This window comes from Rattus norvegicus, chromosome 4 (genome assembly GCF_021556685.1).
Source record: "Rattus norvegicus strain SHRSP/BbbUtx chromosome 4, alternate assembly SHRSP_T2T, whole genome shotgun sequence".
Taxonomy (NCBI): domain Eukaryota; kingdom Metazoa; phylum Chordata; class Mammalia; order Rodentia; family Muridae; genus Rattus; species Rattus norvegicus.
Window position 1 is genome coordinate 33,596,218 of NC_141537.1, and position 18,783 is coordinate 33,615,000.

Here is an 18,783-nt window from a genome sequence, read left to right on the forward strand (position 1 = left end):
TAACGCCAAAGAATACTAATAAAAATCGACAATAAAAACCGGGAAATAGCAAAGAAAAGCTGGAAACAAGGCAGAATCAAAGAAATGAAAAGATGATTCTTTGAAATTCTGATAAGGTAGGTAAATGGTGGTGGTGGGGTTTACAAGTCCATAGTACAAGAAATAAATAGTATGTATTAAAGAGATTTCATGGAGACAAACAGATAATCAGGGAATACTACAATTATCTCCATACCCAAGATTTGACTGTGCAGATGGAACTGAACAATTACAAAGGAGACCCGTCTCCATACTAGTTAGAGAAAGGAAGGAAGGAAGGAAGGAAGAAAGGAAGGAAGAAAGGAAGGAAGAGAGAAAGAAAGGAACAGCCTGTGTAGACCTACAATCAAGAAAGAAAACTGACTAGTAATCAGCTCTCAGTGGAAAACAGCAGAATCACACACTGAGCTTCCCCACACATTTGATAAAATAAAGCTAGTTTGCTGCAATGCCATTCAGAATACAGAAACCAAGAGAGCATTTTCAAGACGCTACCTATAATCTAACACTTGCCAGACTGAGACACGGGACCCAGAAGTGCACTGACTATGTTGTGAGTTTTAGAGTGTATTTGAAATCCAAACAAAATGAAAAACAAATAAACAACCAGCATATTGAATCCAAAAATGTTTAAAGAAAATTATAAAAGGTGGCCATGTACCATTTATCCTAGTTATAAAAATAAAATTTAAAATAAATTATCACATTAGTGAATTACACAAGGAATGGTATTACTAATAGATTAAGAAATATCATTTGAGGAGGAACAAAGTAATCATGGGAGGTAGAGGGTAGGAGAGACTTGGGAGGGAGAGAGGAGGGGGAGAGGGAAAAGAGGGGAGGGATCAGGTGTGGGAGGAGGTGGGGGAGATGTACAGAGGGTCAGGAAATTGAACAGAGGTGTGTAGCAATGGGGGATGGGGGACCAGGAGTAGCCAACAGAAAGTCACAGACACCAGGAAAGCAAGAGGCTCCCAGGACACAACGGGGATGACATTAGCTGAAATACCCTACAAAGGGGAGAGAGAACCTGTAGAGACCATATCCAGACAGTAGGCATGGCCACTGGTTGAGGGATGGGGCCACCCACCCTTCTCAAAATTTTAACCCAGAATTGCTCCTGTCTAAAGGAAATACTGGGACAAAGAGTGGAGCAGAGACTGAAGGAAAGGCCATCCAGAGACTGCTCCACCTGGGGATCCATCCCATCTGCAGCCACCAAACCCCATCACTATTGTTGATGCCAAAAAGTGCTTGCTGACAGGATCCTGGTACAGCTATACCCTGAGAGGCTCTGCCAGAGTCTTACTGATATAGAGATGGATGCTCACAGCCAACTACTGGACTGAGCAGTGGAACCCCAATGGAGGAGTTAGGGGGAGGACTGAAGGAGCTGAAGGGGTTTGCAACTCCATAGGAAGAACAACAATATCAACCAATGAGATGACCCCTCCCCGAAGAGCTCCCAGGGACTAAACCACCAACCAAAGAGTACACATGGAGAGACCCATGGCTCCAGCTGCTTATGTAGCAGTGGGATGGCCTTATCTGGAGTCAATGGGAGGTGAGGCCCTTGGTCCTGTGAAGGTTTGATGTCCCTGTGTAGGGAAACGCTAGGGCAGTGAGGTGGGTGTGGGTGGGTGGGTGGGTGAGGGAGTACCCACATAGAAGCAAGGGGGAGGGGAGTGGGATGGGAGGTTTTGAAGGGAAACCAGGGAAGGGGGATAACATTTGAAATGCAAATAAGTCAAATAACCAATAAAAAATAAAAAAAAAAGAAATACCATTTGACAAGATCAAACATTCACAATAAAATCACTCATAAATTAAAAGTGGAGGGAGCTTCCTAATCTCAACATGAACCTTCTTTGAGCTACTGTAAAACAGTAAAGACAAAACAAAGTAAAAAAAAAAAAAAATAACCTCCGATGTTTCCCCTTTCAACACTGTAGTGGGAAAGCCTGCTTAATGAAGTCAGAGAGTAAAAAGAATTTCAATGCATTCTGAAATGAAAGAAATAAAAACAACTTTGTTCAAGAATGATGAGACCCAAAATACTGAACAAAATGTCCCTCAGACCCAATGATACTTTATAGTAAGTATACAGAATACAAAGGTTCATGTATTAAAAACCATTTTCCTACATACCAGCACAGATGAATCTTGAAACAAAAGCAGTATCCCATTGACAGCAGACGTAACAAAAAAGAACTAAGTATAAAGTTTTTAAAATACATTCAAACTATATATGAGAAAAGCAAAACTATAAAGGGGAGAAATGTTGTCTTTATCAGGGAGAAGACTCAGTATCGTAAAAGTGATAGCTTTTTCCAAATCCATCCATAATCTCAAGGAAATACCAATGGAAGCCGGGTGATCTGTCCTGGGGCTCCTGACAAACTGGTTCTTAGGCTCAGGAAGAGACTCTGAATACCAAACCCCACACTGAGGCAGAAGCACAACCCAGAGGACTGAAACGATCCCACTCAGGACAAAGCTGTAGCAATGAAAGCAGCCTGAGTGTGTGTAGGAACCGCCCTACGTCAGCATGGTGACACGGGGACAAATATACTAATGTCAGTTAATATTTTCAACAGATGGTGCTGGAACAAATGAATGTATACTTTTTTTTTTTTTAAAATCTACGACTGAGACATGTGTCCTTGCGTTCCTCACAAGTGTGACCTCAGAAGGAATGACAAACGCAGAGAATGGGTTTTCTAAAACAAAGTATTAAGGGTGTAATTCATGAGATAAATTGATTTAAAAAAAAATAGGAGGAAGAGGAGGAATTTAAATTTTCCCCCAAACTAAACAAACTGTCACGAAAACTTTCCAGAGCCTGGGCGAAAATATTTGCAAACCCTCTATAGCATAGAAAGCTGTTATCAAACATAAACCAATAATAAAAGAAAGCCGATTTAAGAGTGTCCCAGGGCTGGGGGAGATAGCTCACTTGGTAGCGTGTTTGCCTGGCATTCCCAAGCACTGGGTCCCATCTCTACCACCTCATAAATCTGCCTTGGCAACAGACATCTGTAAGCCCAGCATCCGGGAAGTGGGAGCAAGAGGATCAGGCGCCCAAAGCTGTTCCCAGCTAGTGAGCTCAAGACCAGTTTGAGACTGTCTCTAAAGAAGGAATAAAGGAAGGAACAAAGAATAATGTTTTAAAGACATACCCTGTTAAAGGAGAAACACCGTAATAGAGAACTAGCCAAGATACGGAGAGCAAATAAAGATGAAAAAAGGTGTCCCGCATCGAATGTGATTAAGGGGTAAACTGATTAAAGCAGCACTGGGAGATCATAATGAATAAACACTGGAATACAAGCCCCAGCCAGAACTTTCGTGACTAACTGCAGTAACAGACTATGCTGCAGCCAATTTAAAGACAGCTTGAGGCTCTCTTACAGCGTTAAGCGTATTTTACCCTACGGTCCAGATCTTAACGAAAGAAGCCAGAATAAAACTTACACGTCTGGGAAGACAGAATACAGACTCTCTAACTGCTATGCATAATCTGTGCGCCTTTCAGGGGGTGAATGGGCAACGGAGGTACATCCAGAAAGCAAAATCTTACTCAGCACACACATGCAAAGGAAGGGGCTATCGAGCAAAGGAAACGGAAGTGCATGTAACTAAGTGAGAGAGTACAGAGAGGGCACATGCAGTATCATACCAACTGTACGAGCTATATGGCGTTGCCAGAGAGAGCACAGTCGGGAGAGGGTAAAGAGATGATTGCTGGGGCAGAGGCAAAGGCAAGATGAAGAGATGGATGTGGATGATGCTTAGGGCAGGGAAACCACTCTGTCTGATACACCCTAGTGCACATATGCCATGTGCATCTGTCCAAACCTATGACCCCCATGGAAGCAATGGGCTGTGGCTGATGATGTCCTGTCCACTCTGCCAATGATAAAGTCAGTTGGGGGAGCCGTAAGTGTGTGGGAACAGCAGCATACACAGCATCTTTCTCTTTAGAACTCCACTAAAGTCAGCTTATTTAAAAACGCATACTGTGACTTAAATGCACGAGTTCAAACTGTTAACTCTAAGAAGAAAAACAGGCATAAATCCTTGTGGCCTTGTGTTAGTCCATGGGTTTTTTTTTTTGTTTTGTTTTTTTTTAGCTTTGACATCAAAAGCTCCAGCAGTGACAGGGGGAAAAAAAAAAACTAGATTAGTCGGGCTTTATCAAAATTAAAACATTTCATGCTCCACAGAGCAACAGGAGCAACAGCAAGAAACTAAAGATAAGTTGCAAAGGGGTTATTTACAAATCACGCATCTGTTAAGTGACCTGTATCTAGAATATGGAAAGGACTCTCACATTGTAAAAAGATAAACAGCTGGGTTTAAAGAATGACCAAGGATCTGAACAGGCATATCTCCAAAGAGCGGCCAAGGAATTTTTCTGTTGCATTGCACACAAAAAGTGTATAGAAAGTGTATCTCCTTTGGTCACAAGGAGATACCACTTAATTCCTGCTAGGATGACAGTCATCAGAAAGGAAGCCAAGAACTGGTGCTGGGGAGAATGTAGAAGAATCAAATCCCTCCTGGTCTGCTGCTGGGAATGTGAAACAGCTCAAGGCTTTGGGAAGACAGCTTAACAGTTCCTCAAGAGGTTACCTTCAGGGTCACCAGATGACTTGGAACTTCTATTCCCATGGATAGGACAAAGACAAATGAAAATAGTTCTCTACGCAAAATGTATAGCTACTGAGCACAGCAGTAGCGTTTCCCATAGTAAAAAAGTAGAGATAATCCACACTTATCAACTTAGGAATAAACAAAAGACCACAGCCATCTAATGTCGTTATTAGTCACTAATCTACTGAGACCAAAATGAAGTGTCTTTTTCTACAATATGGCTGCAACTTGAAACCATTTCGTTAAATGATGAAAAAGCCAGTCGCTGCAACCACATGCTGTACCACTTCGTTTCTGTGGAACTCCTGAAGAAAGATAGGGGTGAGGGAACAGCCCAGTAAGCTAGAGTTTGCCAAGGAGCTAGGTCGCTGTAGTGACTACTGATGTAGACAGGGGTGGGAGTGCAACGGTGAGGTGCTAAAATGCTCATCTGTTCTGAATGGCTGAGACGGGTGTTAGATGAATTCTACTTTAACAAAGATAGTATTCGCTTAGTGTTTTGAGACAGGATCCCATTCTTATAGTCTGGACTGGCTATAAACTCACCGTGCGGCTCACACTGCCAGCAATCCTCTAGCCTCAGCCACCCAATGTCGAGATCACAGACGTGAGCCCCCCACCACTCCCAGCTTGGTGCTGTTGTATTTTAAGGTGAAATGAAGGACCAGTGTAATGTAAAAATTCAAAACTGTGTCAATGTAAGCATGATGTCCCAGCCACATTTGAGGTGACAACTGTTCCAGAACTCACTGCACAAATCTCTCTGTTTTTATACATCAGATCTCAAGTTTCATAAACAGCAGCAACTATATACCTTAGGGAAAATAAAGAGTAAATAATGCAGTAAGTTGGGGTTGGGGATTTAGCTCAGTGCTAGAGCGCTTGCCTAGCAAGAGCAAGGTCCTGGGTTCGGTCCCCAGCTCCGAAAAAAAAAAGAACAAACAAACAAAAAAATTCAGTAAGTTAAAGATCAAAGTATAGGGGTTGGGGATTTAGCTCAGTGGTAGAGCGCTTGCCTAGCAAGCGCAAGGACCTGGGTTCAGTCCCCAGCTCCGGAAAAAAAAAAAAAAATCAAAGTATAAACAGAACAGAAGAAGCTGTAGGAAACCACTGGGTAAGCTAAGTGCTCCATGTACTCTGTTTGTAAAAGTCACCGCTTTTCAGCTTCACAAAACCAATTTCCATCTCCTTATTAGCTGCCCGCCGAACACCTCACATTTTTTTCTTGATAACTGCAAAATATTTCCATAAGCAGAGACAAATGAATATGTTTCCCATAACTGCTAAGAGCCCTCCTGCTCAAACATGACAGTGATTTGCATTTATAATTAGTAAGTTTTTAGTTTAATTCAGCTAAAGTTAATATAAATAAGCGTAAGAAGTTTTTACTTTGAAATGTGCTTTCCTCTTAAATTATAAAAGCAATATAGAAAACTCGGAGTATAAAAACAGAATTCATTTATATTACTAAGATAACTATTTTCATTTCCCAATGTACCTTGCAGAATATTTTTCAAATGCATATGTTTTAACGTAATTGCAATCATCTCTAAAATTTAATTTTGTACCCTGCTTCTCCACTTAATGCGTCATAAGCATTTTCCACATTGTACTCTTTGTAATTACGGTTTTATGGCAATATAATTTTTTAAGTGCACATGATTTATTCAGCAATTATTTTCCGAGTTGGACATGCAGTTGCTTCTAATTTTTTGATGTTATAAATAAGATCGTAAAGCCTATCTCTGTGTATATTCCTTACTGTTGCCATCTATAAAGAGCTGCCTAGAAGTGGAAACATTTTTATGGCAGTTACCACTGTGCCAAGTTACTTTCATCCCTACGAGGGTGAGCCATGAACTCCTCAAACTTGATATGTTCCGAACTGAGCTCATCCCCACCCCACCCCACCTCCACCTGTTGCGCCTTCCACCTCCTTCCCCTAGTGATTGGCAACCCCACATGCTCAAGCCTTGAACTCCGGCACCATCGTCTTTAACTCTCCTCCTCCTCTCCCAGCTCGATCCATCATCAGTTGCTGACAGTTGCCCTGAAATAACTTGCAAACACAAGTGTCACTTGGTCCCATGTCACTGCTACCACTTGAGTTTGAGTCACCAACACCCGACCCCACGTAGGGTACAAGGCAAGAGTCTTATAACTGTCCTTAAACCTAGTCTCTGCCATTGTCCCCTGGAAGCTTACTTGCTGAGTGACTGGATGAGCAGATGGAACCATGAACAGCGTTTACCAGTTAAAAACACAGACCACAAATGTCATGCTGAAGAGCGGTAGACGACAGTGGGCCTGCCTCAAAGGTCAACAGGTGTAATGGCTGCTTCTGTTGTAATGTAAGCAACTTGGGACACACTGACTCTTCCTGATAGAAAATTTTGTATGTGAGCAGGCTAATAATATCAACTCGATGCTGTATATGAAAAGGGCTGTGTCTCTCATGACATTTTTCTTTCAGATATCTTTTGAACATACAATTAAAACAGAACTCTCATCAAGTAAAATGAAGGCAGCTGTTATCTTGAACCCAACTGCATGCTTTCAAATGTGCGTAAAATGTTGAGATGGGCACATATTATCAATGGCAGGTCTCTGGATCAGTGGTTCTCAACCTTCCTACTGCTGCAACCCTTTAATACTGTTCTGCATGTGGTGGTGATCCTCAACCCTGAAATTATTTTGTTGCTTCCGTTATGAACTGTAATGCAAATATTTGAAATGCAGGATATCAGATGTGTGACTGCCAAAGGGGTCTCGACCCACAGGTTGAAAACCACTACTCTACAAGGCCGTTAAAGTACAGTGTTTCAACATGCTAGGAGCTCCTTCCTCTATACTCAAGAAAACTCTTTGTGTACAAATTTTTCCTTTGAGATATTTGTTGAGGCATCTAAACATTTGATGTAAGGAATCAGCAAACAGGAACAAAACTGTATTCAACACTGTTTTTCTCACAGCAAGACAGTGATTACAATGAATATGTTTTCCCAATTGTCCTACTCATGGAAAACATTTGACTCGTGATCTTATGCCCAGAAGAGATGCAAATCAACTTGAGCATATATATCCGTGTATGCTACATGTCACCGAAGATTATGAGATTCCAGGAGGTGCAGTACCATCTCCTGTCTTGTCCGTTACCCGACTTCTTCCTTCTGTAAACAACTATAATTAATTTAAAAATAAGGTATAAAATCAAAGATTTATAAACTATTCATAAGATATAGGACCAAATAACTAAGAAAAGCCCAGAAATTACACACACACACATCAGTGGCATAAAAGGGATTAATAATTCCATTTAATCCTGAGCTTTGAGTTTGCGGTGGATTTCCTCATATCAATTAAACATAGAGAAAATAAAACAGCTGTTACTTATTACTGAAAGGAGAATTGTGGTTAGCCCTTAGACCCTGACAATAGGCTAGCTGTGAATTCCGTGAGAACTGGTACAGAGTAAAGGAAGACCAAGGCAAGGAGGGAAGGAGCAAGGAGAAAGCATGCTCTGTTGGATTTCAGATGGCCCAGGACCCACATGATGCCTGAGTCACCTGAAATCTGCACAGCTCTCTCTACTCCTAAACTCAGCCTCGGTTCACTTAGCACCACATGAGCAACACAGCAACCTTACCGTCAACCATTTTCTCCAGGGATCTCTTTGTTTCAGGACAATGTCCACCCCACCTCCAGAGAATATGGTTCGGCTGTTGGCAGCTTCTAGTATAACTATCACAAAGTTAGGGAAGCAGGGACACAGGAAACCCTGGCGCTATGTCTGCAGCACGCACGCACGCACGCACGCACGCACGCACGCACGCACAGAGAAGGGAAAAGACGGGGACAATTTCAGAGCTGAGCACCTTGGCCCAGCATCACGACTTTCCATTACCATAGTATGTGGCAGCACCAACTTATATTCTCTTTCTCAGCTGCTCACTGAGGCTTTTGATATAGGCAAACCTCAGCCAGTTAGATAGAGTATTTTATGAAATGGTCCAGAGAATAAATGAGGACAGCTTTTCTGCCACTGATTGAGGCTAGATCTGCACGCTTTGGTCACCAGAGGAAATAGGTTTGACAATCTCCTATGAAAAGCGAGCACCGTCTTTAATCCTCACACCCCATCATTCCCTTCGTAGTCGCCATTTACACCACATCACTCAGCCGTGGCTGGCAGTTACAATATGAAACTAGCATGAAATATGACCCTGCTCTTCTTTCCACCAGCTTTATCCCAGGCTAAATACATCCATGAGTCCTTAGCTCTTGGCTCTTATGTCAGGAGCAAAAGCAACACCGAGTCCATGCACGGTTGCCTTGGGGCTATGAGCTTGGCAAGTAGAAATTAATCTTTTCGGAGGGCTCAGCTTTCCTTTGCAGAAGCTTACTCACTCTGAAGCAAATCTTTATCATTGTTTTCTGTTTGACTTAGAAGAAGTTTGAAAGCTGTCAGCAAGTTCTGTGGAAATGTGAAAACGCTCATCACGAAGGAGGAGCTAAGGTGCTACACAGTGGGCTTGCCCTTTAATGGCTGTAGGTGGACATAAAAGAGTCTTCTACAATGAACTACTCGAAGCCACCTGTTGGTTGTGTTACTATACATACAAGCACAGAAAAATAATATGTCATTAGTAGACTGTGGCTACCATGAGCAAAAACAAAATATTTTCATAAAGATATTTATTTTTTTCCTTTAAATCTTGGAGCACGATTTATATTAATTATTAGGAGAACACATTCATTAGTTTCTTAATTACTATTATCGAATCATACGCATTATTTTTTAAAATAAGATTATAGAAAAGCAATATCTGAAATTCCTTGGCTGAATCAGTCCTTCCCTGTTTATATTTTCTATATTTCATTTTGAGTATATTTATAGCTCATGATTTTTTTAAATGCAAAAACAAAAATATATTAAGTGAATTATATATACGTGCTATATATCATTTAAAAATGTATTAAGTGCATTATACATGCATAATATACATCATTTAAAAGAGTATTAAGTGAATTACATATATACACTATATATCATTAAAAAGAAAGAAAGCCATAACACTCAGAAAAATATGGGATTTACTTGTCATAAGGTAATGTGGACAAAGATATCTGGTTATCACTTTATATAATTACAGAAAATAAACAAAACCATTCCTAGGGCCACACTCTTCTCCTGCAATTCTAACTCCAGTAGGACCTTATTTCCCTGGGACTTGCATAGAGATACCGGAGGAACAGAGCTGGCATCAGGTACAATTTATAGAAACACTATTTTAAAAGACTTCTATGCATACTTTGCAAAGGTTAAGGCTTAACATTAAATTAAAGCTCGTGGAAGGCATTTCAAGTTGGGCAGGGATCTGAGACAAGAGCCTAAATAAGCACTACGGGGAGGGCTCTCTCAAATAGCTGACAGCGCAGACTCCTTTCAAGCAGGTGTTGCAGTCAGCTAGCTAAGGACTGAACTCTCAAAGAGGACTTGGAGGGCCAAGATTCTGTTCTTAATTTAGAGTCACATGCTCAGGCCCAGCTCAAATACTCAAAATCTCTAGAGGGTATCCAAGGCCAGAAACCTATCTCTCATGTGCATTTTAAATAATACTTTACCAGTCATTCTCAGGCTGGGCATAGTTGGAAAGTTCTGCTTCGGGTTGGTGTTTGGGTGTGCTCTACTGACTGGAGAAGGGGCTAGCCCAGAAAAGACACAGCGATCAGTACTTGTGCTCCCACTGTTGCTTCCAAATGCTCTCTGGTTGTTGTTTTAACAATCATCTTGGGATGTATTAAGGGAAAGGGGGGTGTACATTGGGAGAATGTTTTCAGGGGGCCCTGTTCCATGGTTATGCTTTTTAATTTACTTGGTGAGAAAGAGCTCCACATTGTAACTTCACAGTGAAAATTTAAGCTCTAGAGTTATGCTTCATATAGAAAGCCAACCAGCACTTAGACAAGAGATAAGCCCGCGACTTTCCTCAAAGCTCTCCTACATGTGCTTGGCTGACTTCAAAATCCATTGCTATACCATTCAAGATAAAACTTAATTCTGAAATGTTAAGTTGGACGTCACAGACCACTGCCTTCCTCCACCCTTCTCCTGCCTACCCTCTCAGACTTTCATTTATGGGTATTTGGGCTCTTTCCCGTGATTTCCAAACAAGTTCTCCATTAAGCTGCCCTGACATCTGATTCTTACGAATCCAGTTATCCCGGTTAATTCTAGATATCACCTGCAAAGAAGTGTTCCCAGGATTATGGGAGAAGGGAGAGTTAGGAGGGGGATATGTTGAGCAAACAGTGATTTATTCCACAGGCTGCACTTTCACGGGATTGAGTGAGAAGCAATTCTCCATCAACCTACAGATAAGAAATTAGAGATGGAAGTTTGGTGCGATACTGACACCAGCACTTTCAATTAACCTAACAGGAGTGCTTTTACTTACACAGGTCACACTCCGGCACAGCTTGAGGGTTGACATCCATTTCAAATGCACTGTCTCGTTTAACCACTTGCAGGAGTTTGAGGTAGAATGTCAGCTCCAATGGTTCAGAAAAAGAAGTTGAGGCCTAGAGGGGTCCTGCCTCTGTGCAATGTCACCCAGCTTGTGAGTGACAAGGCCAAGTTTTTGGCTCCCATGTCACAGGGATGGGTTTCAAATGCACTTCGGCCACCAGCCACGGACACATGGTGGAAAGAATGTGAAAGACGAAGAAATAGTTTCCTAGAATAAAGCGCTGGCAGGCGGTGAGTCCTCCAGCTGATAACTGGGCATCGATTTCCTTTGAAACGCATGGCCCTAAATAATCAGCTTGTCTCTGAAGGTACAAAGGGCTTGGTGCTAGAATTTACGGTATCAGTTCTGATCTACAATGAGATTCACAAGACCCTGGTACTGTGATTGAAGGAACCGTTGATACTATCTCTTTGTCAATATGGAAACTTGCTTATAAGTTCATATCTCCATAATATCTATTTCTTATTAAAAAAAGAAAAATTGCAATAGGCTATCTTCCATCTATAATAAGTTTGATTAAGTCACCATACTTAAAAATCCACATTTAAGGCAACAAGATAAAGGCTGTCTTACCCCTCCTTCATGTCTTTAATAGGAAGTGGCACCCTACCGCCCCTGTCTAGGGCCGATGTGATGTTGATAGCATTGAGGCGTTCCGGCTGCCACACATTCTTTACAGCCCCGAGAAAGTCTCCAAGAACCTCACTGGCCAACATTTCTTCCACATTCATATTTTTGATGAAGAATTCTGCTTGATATGGCAACGGGAATTCTAGTGTTGATGAAAAGAGATGCGCATATCGTTAGTGAAGCAGTCCTTCTCTTAAAGAAAATGCTGAGATTTGCTGAGTGCTTTCACAGTCCCAACAGGATACAGCACTACAGACCAGTTCTCCAGCCACATGGCTCCAGGTGCTTGGGTTAAACAAGCGGTGACCCAGAATTGTCCTTAAAAAAGTATGTGTCCTTAAAAAAGTATGTCTGAATGGGGCACAGTAGTGCACACCTCTAATCCTACTACTCAGGAGGCAGAGGCAGGAAGATCTCTGCTCTGTGAGGACGTGCCTGGTCTACACAGCGAGTTCCAGGACAGCTGGAGGTGCATAGTGTGAGCCCCCCCCTTCTCTCTCCCTCTCTCCCTCTCTCCCTCTCTCCCTCCCCCCTCTCTCTACATATATATATTCAGAGACAAAAACACACAGTAATTTGAATTTATTTCATCTAATTTTTCCCTAGGAAACCATGTCTATAACATGCTTATCAGACTACAAACATACGGCAAAAGCATAAAATATTAAAACATTAACCCGTATTTTAACATGAAAAGGTTGGTTACATGAATACTTCTGAGCTCTAAATATATTTCATGTCTCTAATACTAATTATAACTATGTAGGTCCTCTAATTTACTTCAACAAAACTCATGAATTTGTAAATTAATCTACTCTTGTTTCACAAACGAAAGATAAAAATACATAAGCACCTGCCATCTTGATGACCTTCCTTCTTGGAAGCGTCTTTGATATTAATGGACACTAGATACCAGAGATTCGGTGAGGAGCCAGCTCTGGCTGCAGAGTTTTCTCCAGAGCCCAGTAGCAGGCAGTGGCCACTGCTAAAGACACAGCTCTGTGAGGCCCTACCCACAGAAACCCTTTCCTCCCCTCCAGCAGGCACTGATTTGGTTCAAGGTTTTGTAAATTTATTCGATGCACAGGCTGTAGGCTTGTAAGATATGGCCTCTCCATTCTCGTTCTCGAAGATCAATTTACAGTTTATACAAACGCATTTCCTCTTTGCATACTACAGTACCTTAATGATGTGACACCTTTCCCATGCCTAGAAATAGTCACACAAATGAATCATGAAGAACAAGAGTTTCTCACTGGTAAATGAAAAATATTTATATATCATAGGAACCATAGCTTTGGATATGTGACATGTATGTAATTATTTTTTCCCTAAATGTTTTTACAATCAGGTTTCCATAAGAACACAGAAAGCCTCCACCCCACCCAACCCATCTTATATTCAATGCTGTCACTGAATATAACCACTCTGTGGTTCTCCAGTCAGCCACACTTAGAGATTCCGTTTCTGAAATCTACTACAAGGCCTGTGGTTGCAACCGGATCCCTCTGGGGCTCTAGGCTGTGCAGCTTGCCTGTTATCTACTGGGCCAAGAACTATTGCCAGGTCTCTCCAGAATGAGTCACAGGAGCTTTCTAACTCTGGGGAAATCCCATGCTTGCTATATTTGGAAATCAAAGAGGCCAAGAGAACAGTAGGCCAGCAGATTGGTGGCAGGCCTCTGAGGTGCTAAACCCAATTTAGGGATTCACTCTATGTACTCTCCTTGAGCACCATGCTGTGTGAGGCTAGATGACTAATTTCCCATTAGGTCACTCAGAGTAGAAGAGAGTTGGCCGAAGAGCTGGGCCGAGCACGACTACTCTGATTTACAACTTTGTTGTTCCTTTTTTTTCTAAACCTTTTCCGGGACAAATAGCATGAGTGAAGGCCATGTTCAAAGATGTTCATTCTCAAACACATATGAATCTTGTCTAGACTGACAAGGACAGATGCATGACCTTTTTAGTTCTGTGGTTTTCATACTGTTTGGGGTCATTTAACCCTAGGTAGAAAAGACGTGGAACAGATCTGCCTAAGTCCAAACAATTCCTGCTTCCTCACGAACACAGCTTTGGACTGCTTTGTGCAGGTAACAGATCCCTAGTGCTTGGGACCCTCCAATTGTGCAGTATTCTTACATCAAGGACTACATGAATATGGATCTCTGTGTGACAATAACACCTAGGATATTCACTTTCTATATATAGCCTCTGCTAGAAAGAGAGGAAGGTCCAACTGCAGACCAGGATCTCTTCCAGTCTGCCATATCTGACAAGGACTTGGTCATGAGCCCAAAGCTACCACATTTTAAGCATGTGGCTTCAACCATGAACCCACAAATGGGCAGGAAAAGATCAATGACTCTGCTCACTTAGAGTTCCCAACTCTACAGGAACACTTAAACTAGAGAGAACTTTGCAACCCATGGCCGCCCAAAACAAGTATGTGGGGTGGGCCCGCAGAACCAGCCTTTGCACTTGCTCTCATGTATCAAGATCACTTTACATCTTAACCTGGCATAGCTGCCTACGATTGGTACTGTTAGAACACCTAAGGAAAGGTCCATGGAAGGAGGTTTAAGACTTCAAGCAGTCTCCTGCGGGTACACCTTGTCAAATTACTAGACAGTGCTTTCTTTCATATGGTCAAAGGGCAACATTTAACCCAGATTCACTGAGTTATCAGGATTTTCAAAATAGTAGGTTCTGACAAAACTTTTGGTGGCCTGTTTGTTTCTGCCAATAAACAGAAGCAGCAAGTCTTGGTGGAGAATAGACTCTTACTTGCTCTTTTTCAAGGGAAAAGATAGGTTTGTAATCTTCCCTTCCTGCCAAGGCCTTCACTGGCAGAAGTGTAGGGAAGATTATTACCCCATGATTTTCTAATGATAGCTAAAATATTTTCTCTGTCTTAAAATTTAAGCCTCAACAAGTGATCTCTGAGAGTCAGAGGGCACCCTGGTCTACAAGCACCAGAGAAATCCTGTCTTGAAAAAAACAATAAAACAAAACAAAAAACAATTTCAATCTTGAGTTTTGGATATGGGGTGGTAAAATTTCCTCCCTTCCCCCTCTAGTCCCTCCCAGCTCTCTTCCCAGGAACCCCTCCCCTGACCCTCAAGTTAGTGGCCTTGCTAAGGTTTCCTATTCTACACCAAAGTGGGGTCAAAATATTGAGAGCATAATTTTTAAGACTATTTCCTGTGTCCCTGACTTTCAAAATTTTCAAGAGATCATTTAGAGTGGGCATGTTCCTCTATGCTGTTGATGGACTTTGACATTTATTGACATAATAAGCAAATTTAGTCAATTAGCCCATCATGTACCTCAAGTCCCCAAATCAGAGTTTATCTTCAGATGAAGCTAAACCAGTACTTACAACTACTCTAAAGTTAAGTACAAAACTAATAAATGCCTGTGTTCTTAGACTTAACTCTCAGGCTTTAGGCCAGACTCAGGGGAAGCTCTCTTAGTATTACTTCACCCACTGGCACAGCAAGGCTTAAAGAAGTCAGCAGGACATCTGGTGAAGAACTATCCTGGTTTTCACCACAGTACACCATTTTATAGAAAGCTCCGATGGCTTAGATATCTTTCCTACATTTCACTACAATGTAGTAATTAAATTTGTGATACTTTACAAACCATGATCCTACTGTATGTTCATAAGCACAATGAAACCCTTCTTTTACATAAGAAACGATCACAAAGGTATTTTCCATACTTACCTTCTGCTGACATTATATTGATTATCAAATTATGCCTTGCAGTCTCAAAGGTACGTCTGTTGTAGGCAGTTATCTATCAGAGAAGGAAAGACATGTTTAAAGCATGAAATGTTCAGTAAAACGCAACTCATTAACGACAAAATAAAAATAAATTATTGTCCTTTCTGTTTTTCTTGTTGATATACCTAGAAAATTTCGTTTCCTGAGCAATAGGAACCCAAGACTTTTAGCAATATTATAGGAAATTAATGAATTAACCAGATCTATTCAACATGCCAAAACAAAAGGTTAAATAAAGAAAACCTCTTTCATAGAAAGCTGTTAGGCACAGGGGGCAATGTAGACATGTCACCCGTAGATGGACGAAGTGACTTACTGGTGATGTGCTAGGGTTAAAAGAAAACAAAACACCCCTAAACATGCTATGGTTGTACTGGTAAATTGAAGAATCATCACAAAAACTATCCTTTAAACCAAGTACACCAATGCTGCATTTAGTGCTAAAATGTACAACAACCAGTCAACAGATTTAAGAAGCCCCTTCATTATGTAAATAAATACATCTCAGCACGAGTAAAGGAGAAAGGATCACAGTCTATAAAGCTCAGGGCACATGCTCCAAACCACTAATCAGCATTTCCACACAGTCAAATGTTAGTAAACGTTTGCAGGGTCAGGGGCTTATACCCAAGTCAACTGAGAAAGCGCTACCAAACACAGACCAGGCAAAGCCCATGGCCTCAGATCTCAAGGAAAGCATGATTAACTTTGGAACAGGCATTAAGTGGTGCAGACCCATCTATAGTACCTCAAAAAAACCAAACGACTGTGTCAGAGGCTTAAGAGTCCCAGCAATAGGTTTCTGGCATGAGCACAGCTGTAGGTGACATCGAACAGAAGAGTAGAAGAAACCTGGTTCCACCTACTACGAGAGCCCTGTGCACTGAACAAGCACCAAAGATGTTGACATAGCAATAGGACCATCTAGAGAAATGGTTTGCAACCATTAGAAATGCTGGGTGTTCAAACCGCAAGACTCAGAATGAGGGGGATGAATAATTTCAAACCCTTGGCAATATTTATTCTGAACAGCACACCAACCCACAGTTAAGGGAGTGTCTCTCTCTCCCACTTGTCAAGATTTCATGAGCCACGCCACCTCTTTCCTTGAAGACATGTGATCAGTGAGGCTCATATTAACCTTAAGATTAGCCACCATACATAATTAGGAGTTACTATTCTGAGAAAGCAAATGGAAAATTAAAAAAAAAAGTTATACTTGGGAATTTTTATGATTAAAGTTTAGCCTGTTCCTATTAACATACCTAATTATCTTATGCTAATTAATTAATTTGCCTTACTCCCCCAAATAATTATAACTATATTTTCAGTGGAAGAAAAGATGGCTAGTCTACTCCAATGTATTATTACAGTGAGTTTTTGACTCAGAAAAATATAGGTATCTTAAATTAATAACAATATTTTTGGCTAATCTTCCCTAGTCACAAATTTCATTATTGTAAGTTTTGTAAACTCTCGTAAATTGGCTTGCCTGTCTGTCTGTCTCTGTCTGTGTGTGTGTGTGTTTTGTTGCTGTTTTTTGTTTTGTTATCACAGCATACTGAGAGAAGTGAAAGATATTTCATGTTAAGAGGAAGAATTTTATTATCTGAATATATATCTAATGTTTAATTTTTAAAGCTATATCAGAGTATACATGTGTTTTCTTACTTCTAATAGGATATTTAAGTACTGTAATGGCCTCAATCAAATTTTACTTACGGCAAAGAGGTGAAGGGCTTCAGTGCATGAGAGGGATTGCTTTCCTTCTGATCCTTCTGTTTCTAAAATAATGCCTAATCAGCTTCCGATGTTTAAAGCCTAAATATTTCAGCTACATACTTACTTAGCGGGTTAAATCATAAATTTCTATAATTAAATATAGCTTGAGACCTATAAGACTTGACCAAATTAGTAGAATAAATTAGAACACTAAGCTTATTATTATACTATGTAGATACATTTGTAGTCTATAAAAGGTTTCGTTAAATTTCTGTCACTCATTTTTTTCCGCATACTATTTGATACTAACACTTCCTGTCTACGCTGATTTATAAGAACATCTTAATTGTTGTTGAAATCACCTGGACATACTCGCCTGCTTGCCAGACTTAACTTTAGGCTGCCTCCAGTCATTGAAATTGTGAACTTGGTGTTTAAAATCTCATTGACTTAAAGTACTTTTATTACATATACATGTAGACTTAAAAGACATTGCTTAGTTTGGTTGCTCTGGAACACTATACAACTGGTCATCTACATGGTGCATCCACATACAGTCTCCTGGCTCATCCCCCTGTCTCCTCATCTATCATTTTGTTGGAAACATTTACCCATGTTGCTGGGAAAGCTTCCATTTGTTTCTGCTCTCGATATTAACCACATAAATAAATACAACACACAATATATTCACCTGGTTTGTGCCTACAGCCTTTTGAGTTTGTTGTTTTGTGGACTTCCAGTGTTCAGCTTTATGAACAGTGTACACAGAGCATGTCCATCCATGCCTTCAGGTGAGTTTTTGCAAGCTGCTTGTTTGGGAATCTCCCTAGAAGTGGGACTGCTTAGGGTACACCAATACTCACTCAGGACTCATAATTTGGCACTGATCCCCACAGCGGTTATGTTAACCACCATATTCACTTACAATGTATTTCACTGATGGTGAAATCCTCATTATGGTCTGATTATGAATGTTCCTCATCACTGATAAGAACGGATATCTAATTTAAATTTATGGACCTTTGTGTGTCTTTTACAGTGAAACATCACTTTTTTAAATTGAACTGAGGGTTTCTTTTCTATTTCAGATACCCTATAATCAGGCACATGCAACAAATATATTTTATCCAATTTTACAGTCTGTCTCTTAAAGAATCTCGCTTGATGAACAGTTCACAAATATAATAGTGACAATTAGATATTCTCCCCCAAATAAAAATAATCAGGTGATACTTAAGAAATCTATTCTAGCCCTCAAGTCAACAAGAAAGTCTTCTGTACTTTAATATACAAATTTAACATCTTGTTTTTCACAACTCATCCCTAACCTCCCTAGATGCGTGCTTGGAGTTTGCTATGAAGGACCTGTGGCTGGTATGAAGGATCACGTTCAAATAGCTGACAATATCTCTGAGC

At 40.8% G+C, this 18,783-nt stretch overlaps 1 protein-coding gene across 17 annotated transcripts in view; it reads right to left on the reverse strand.

Annotated features, from left to right (window-relative positions):
* The window catches only part of Sgce (sarcoglycan, epsilon), a 70,789-nt gene that overhangs the window by 21,942 nt on the left and 30,064 nt on the right, over positions 1–18,783 (reverse strand). For 12 of the 17 annotated variants that reach the window (XM_087658439.1, XM_087658437.1, XM_087658436.1 and 9 more), the window contains 2 exon segments: positions 15,586–15,658; positions 11,799–11,997 (listed from right to left, as the gene is read on the reverse strand). In XM_087658439.1, coding sequence (XP_087514565.1) covers positions 11,799–11,997; positions 15,586–15,658 — 272 coding nt within the window. 17 annotated transcript variants of the gene reach the window in all.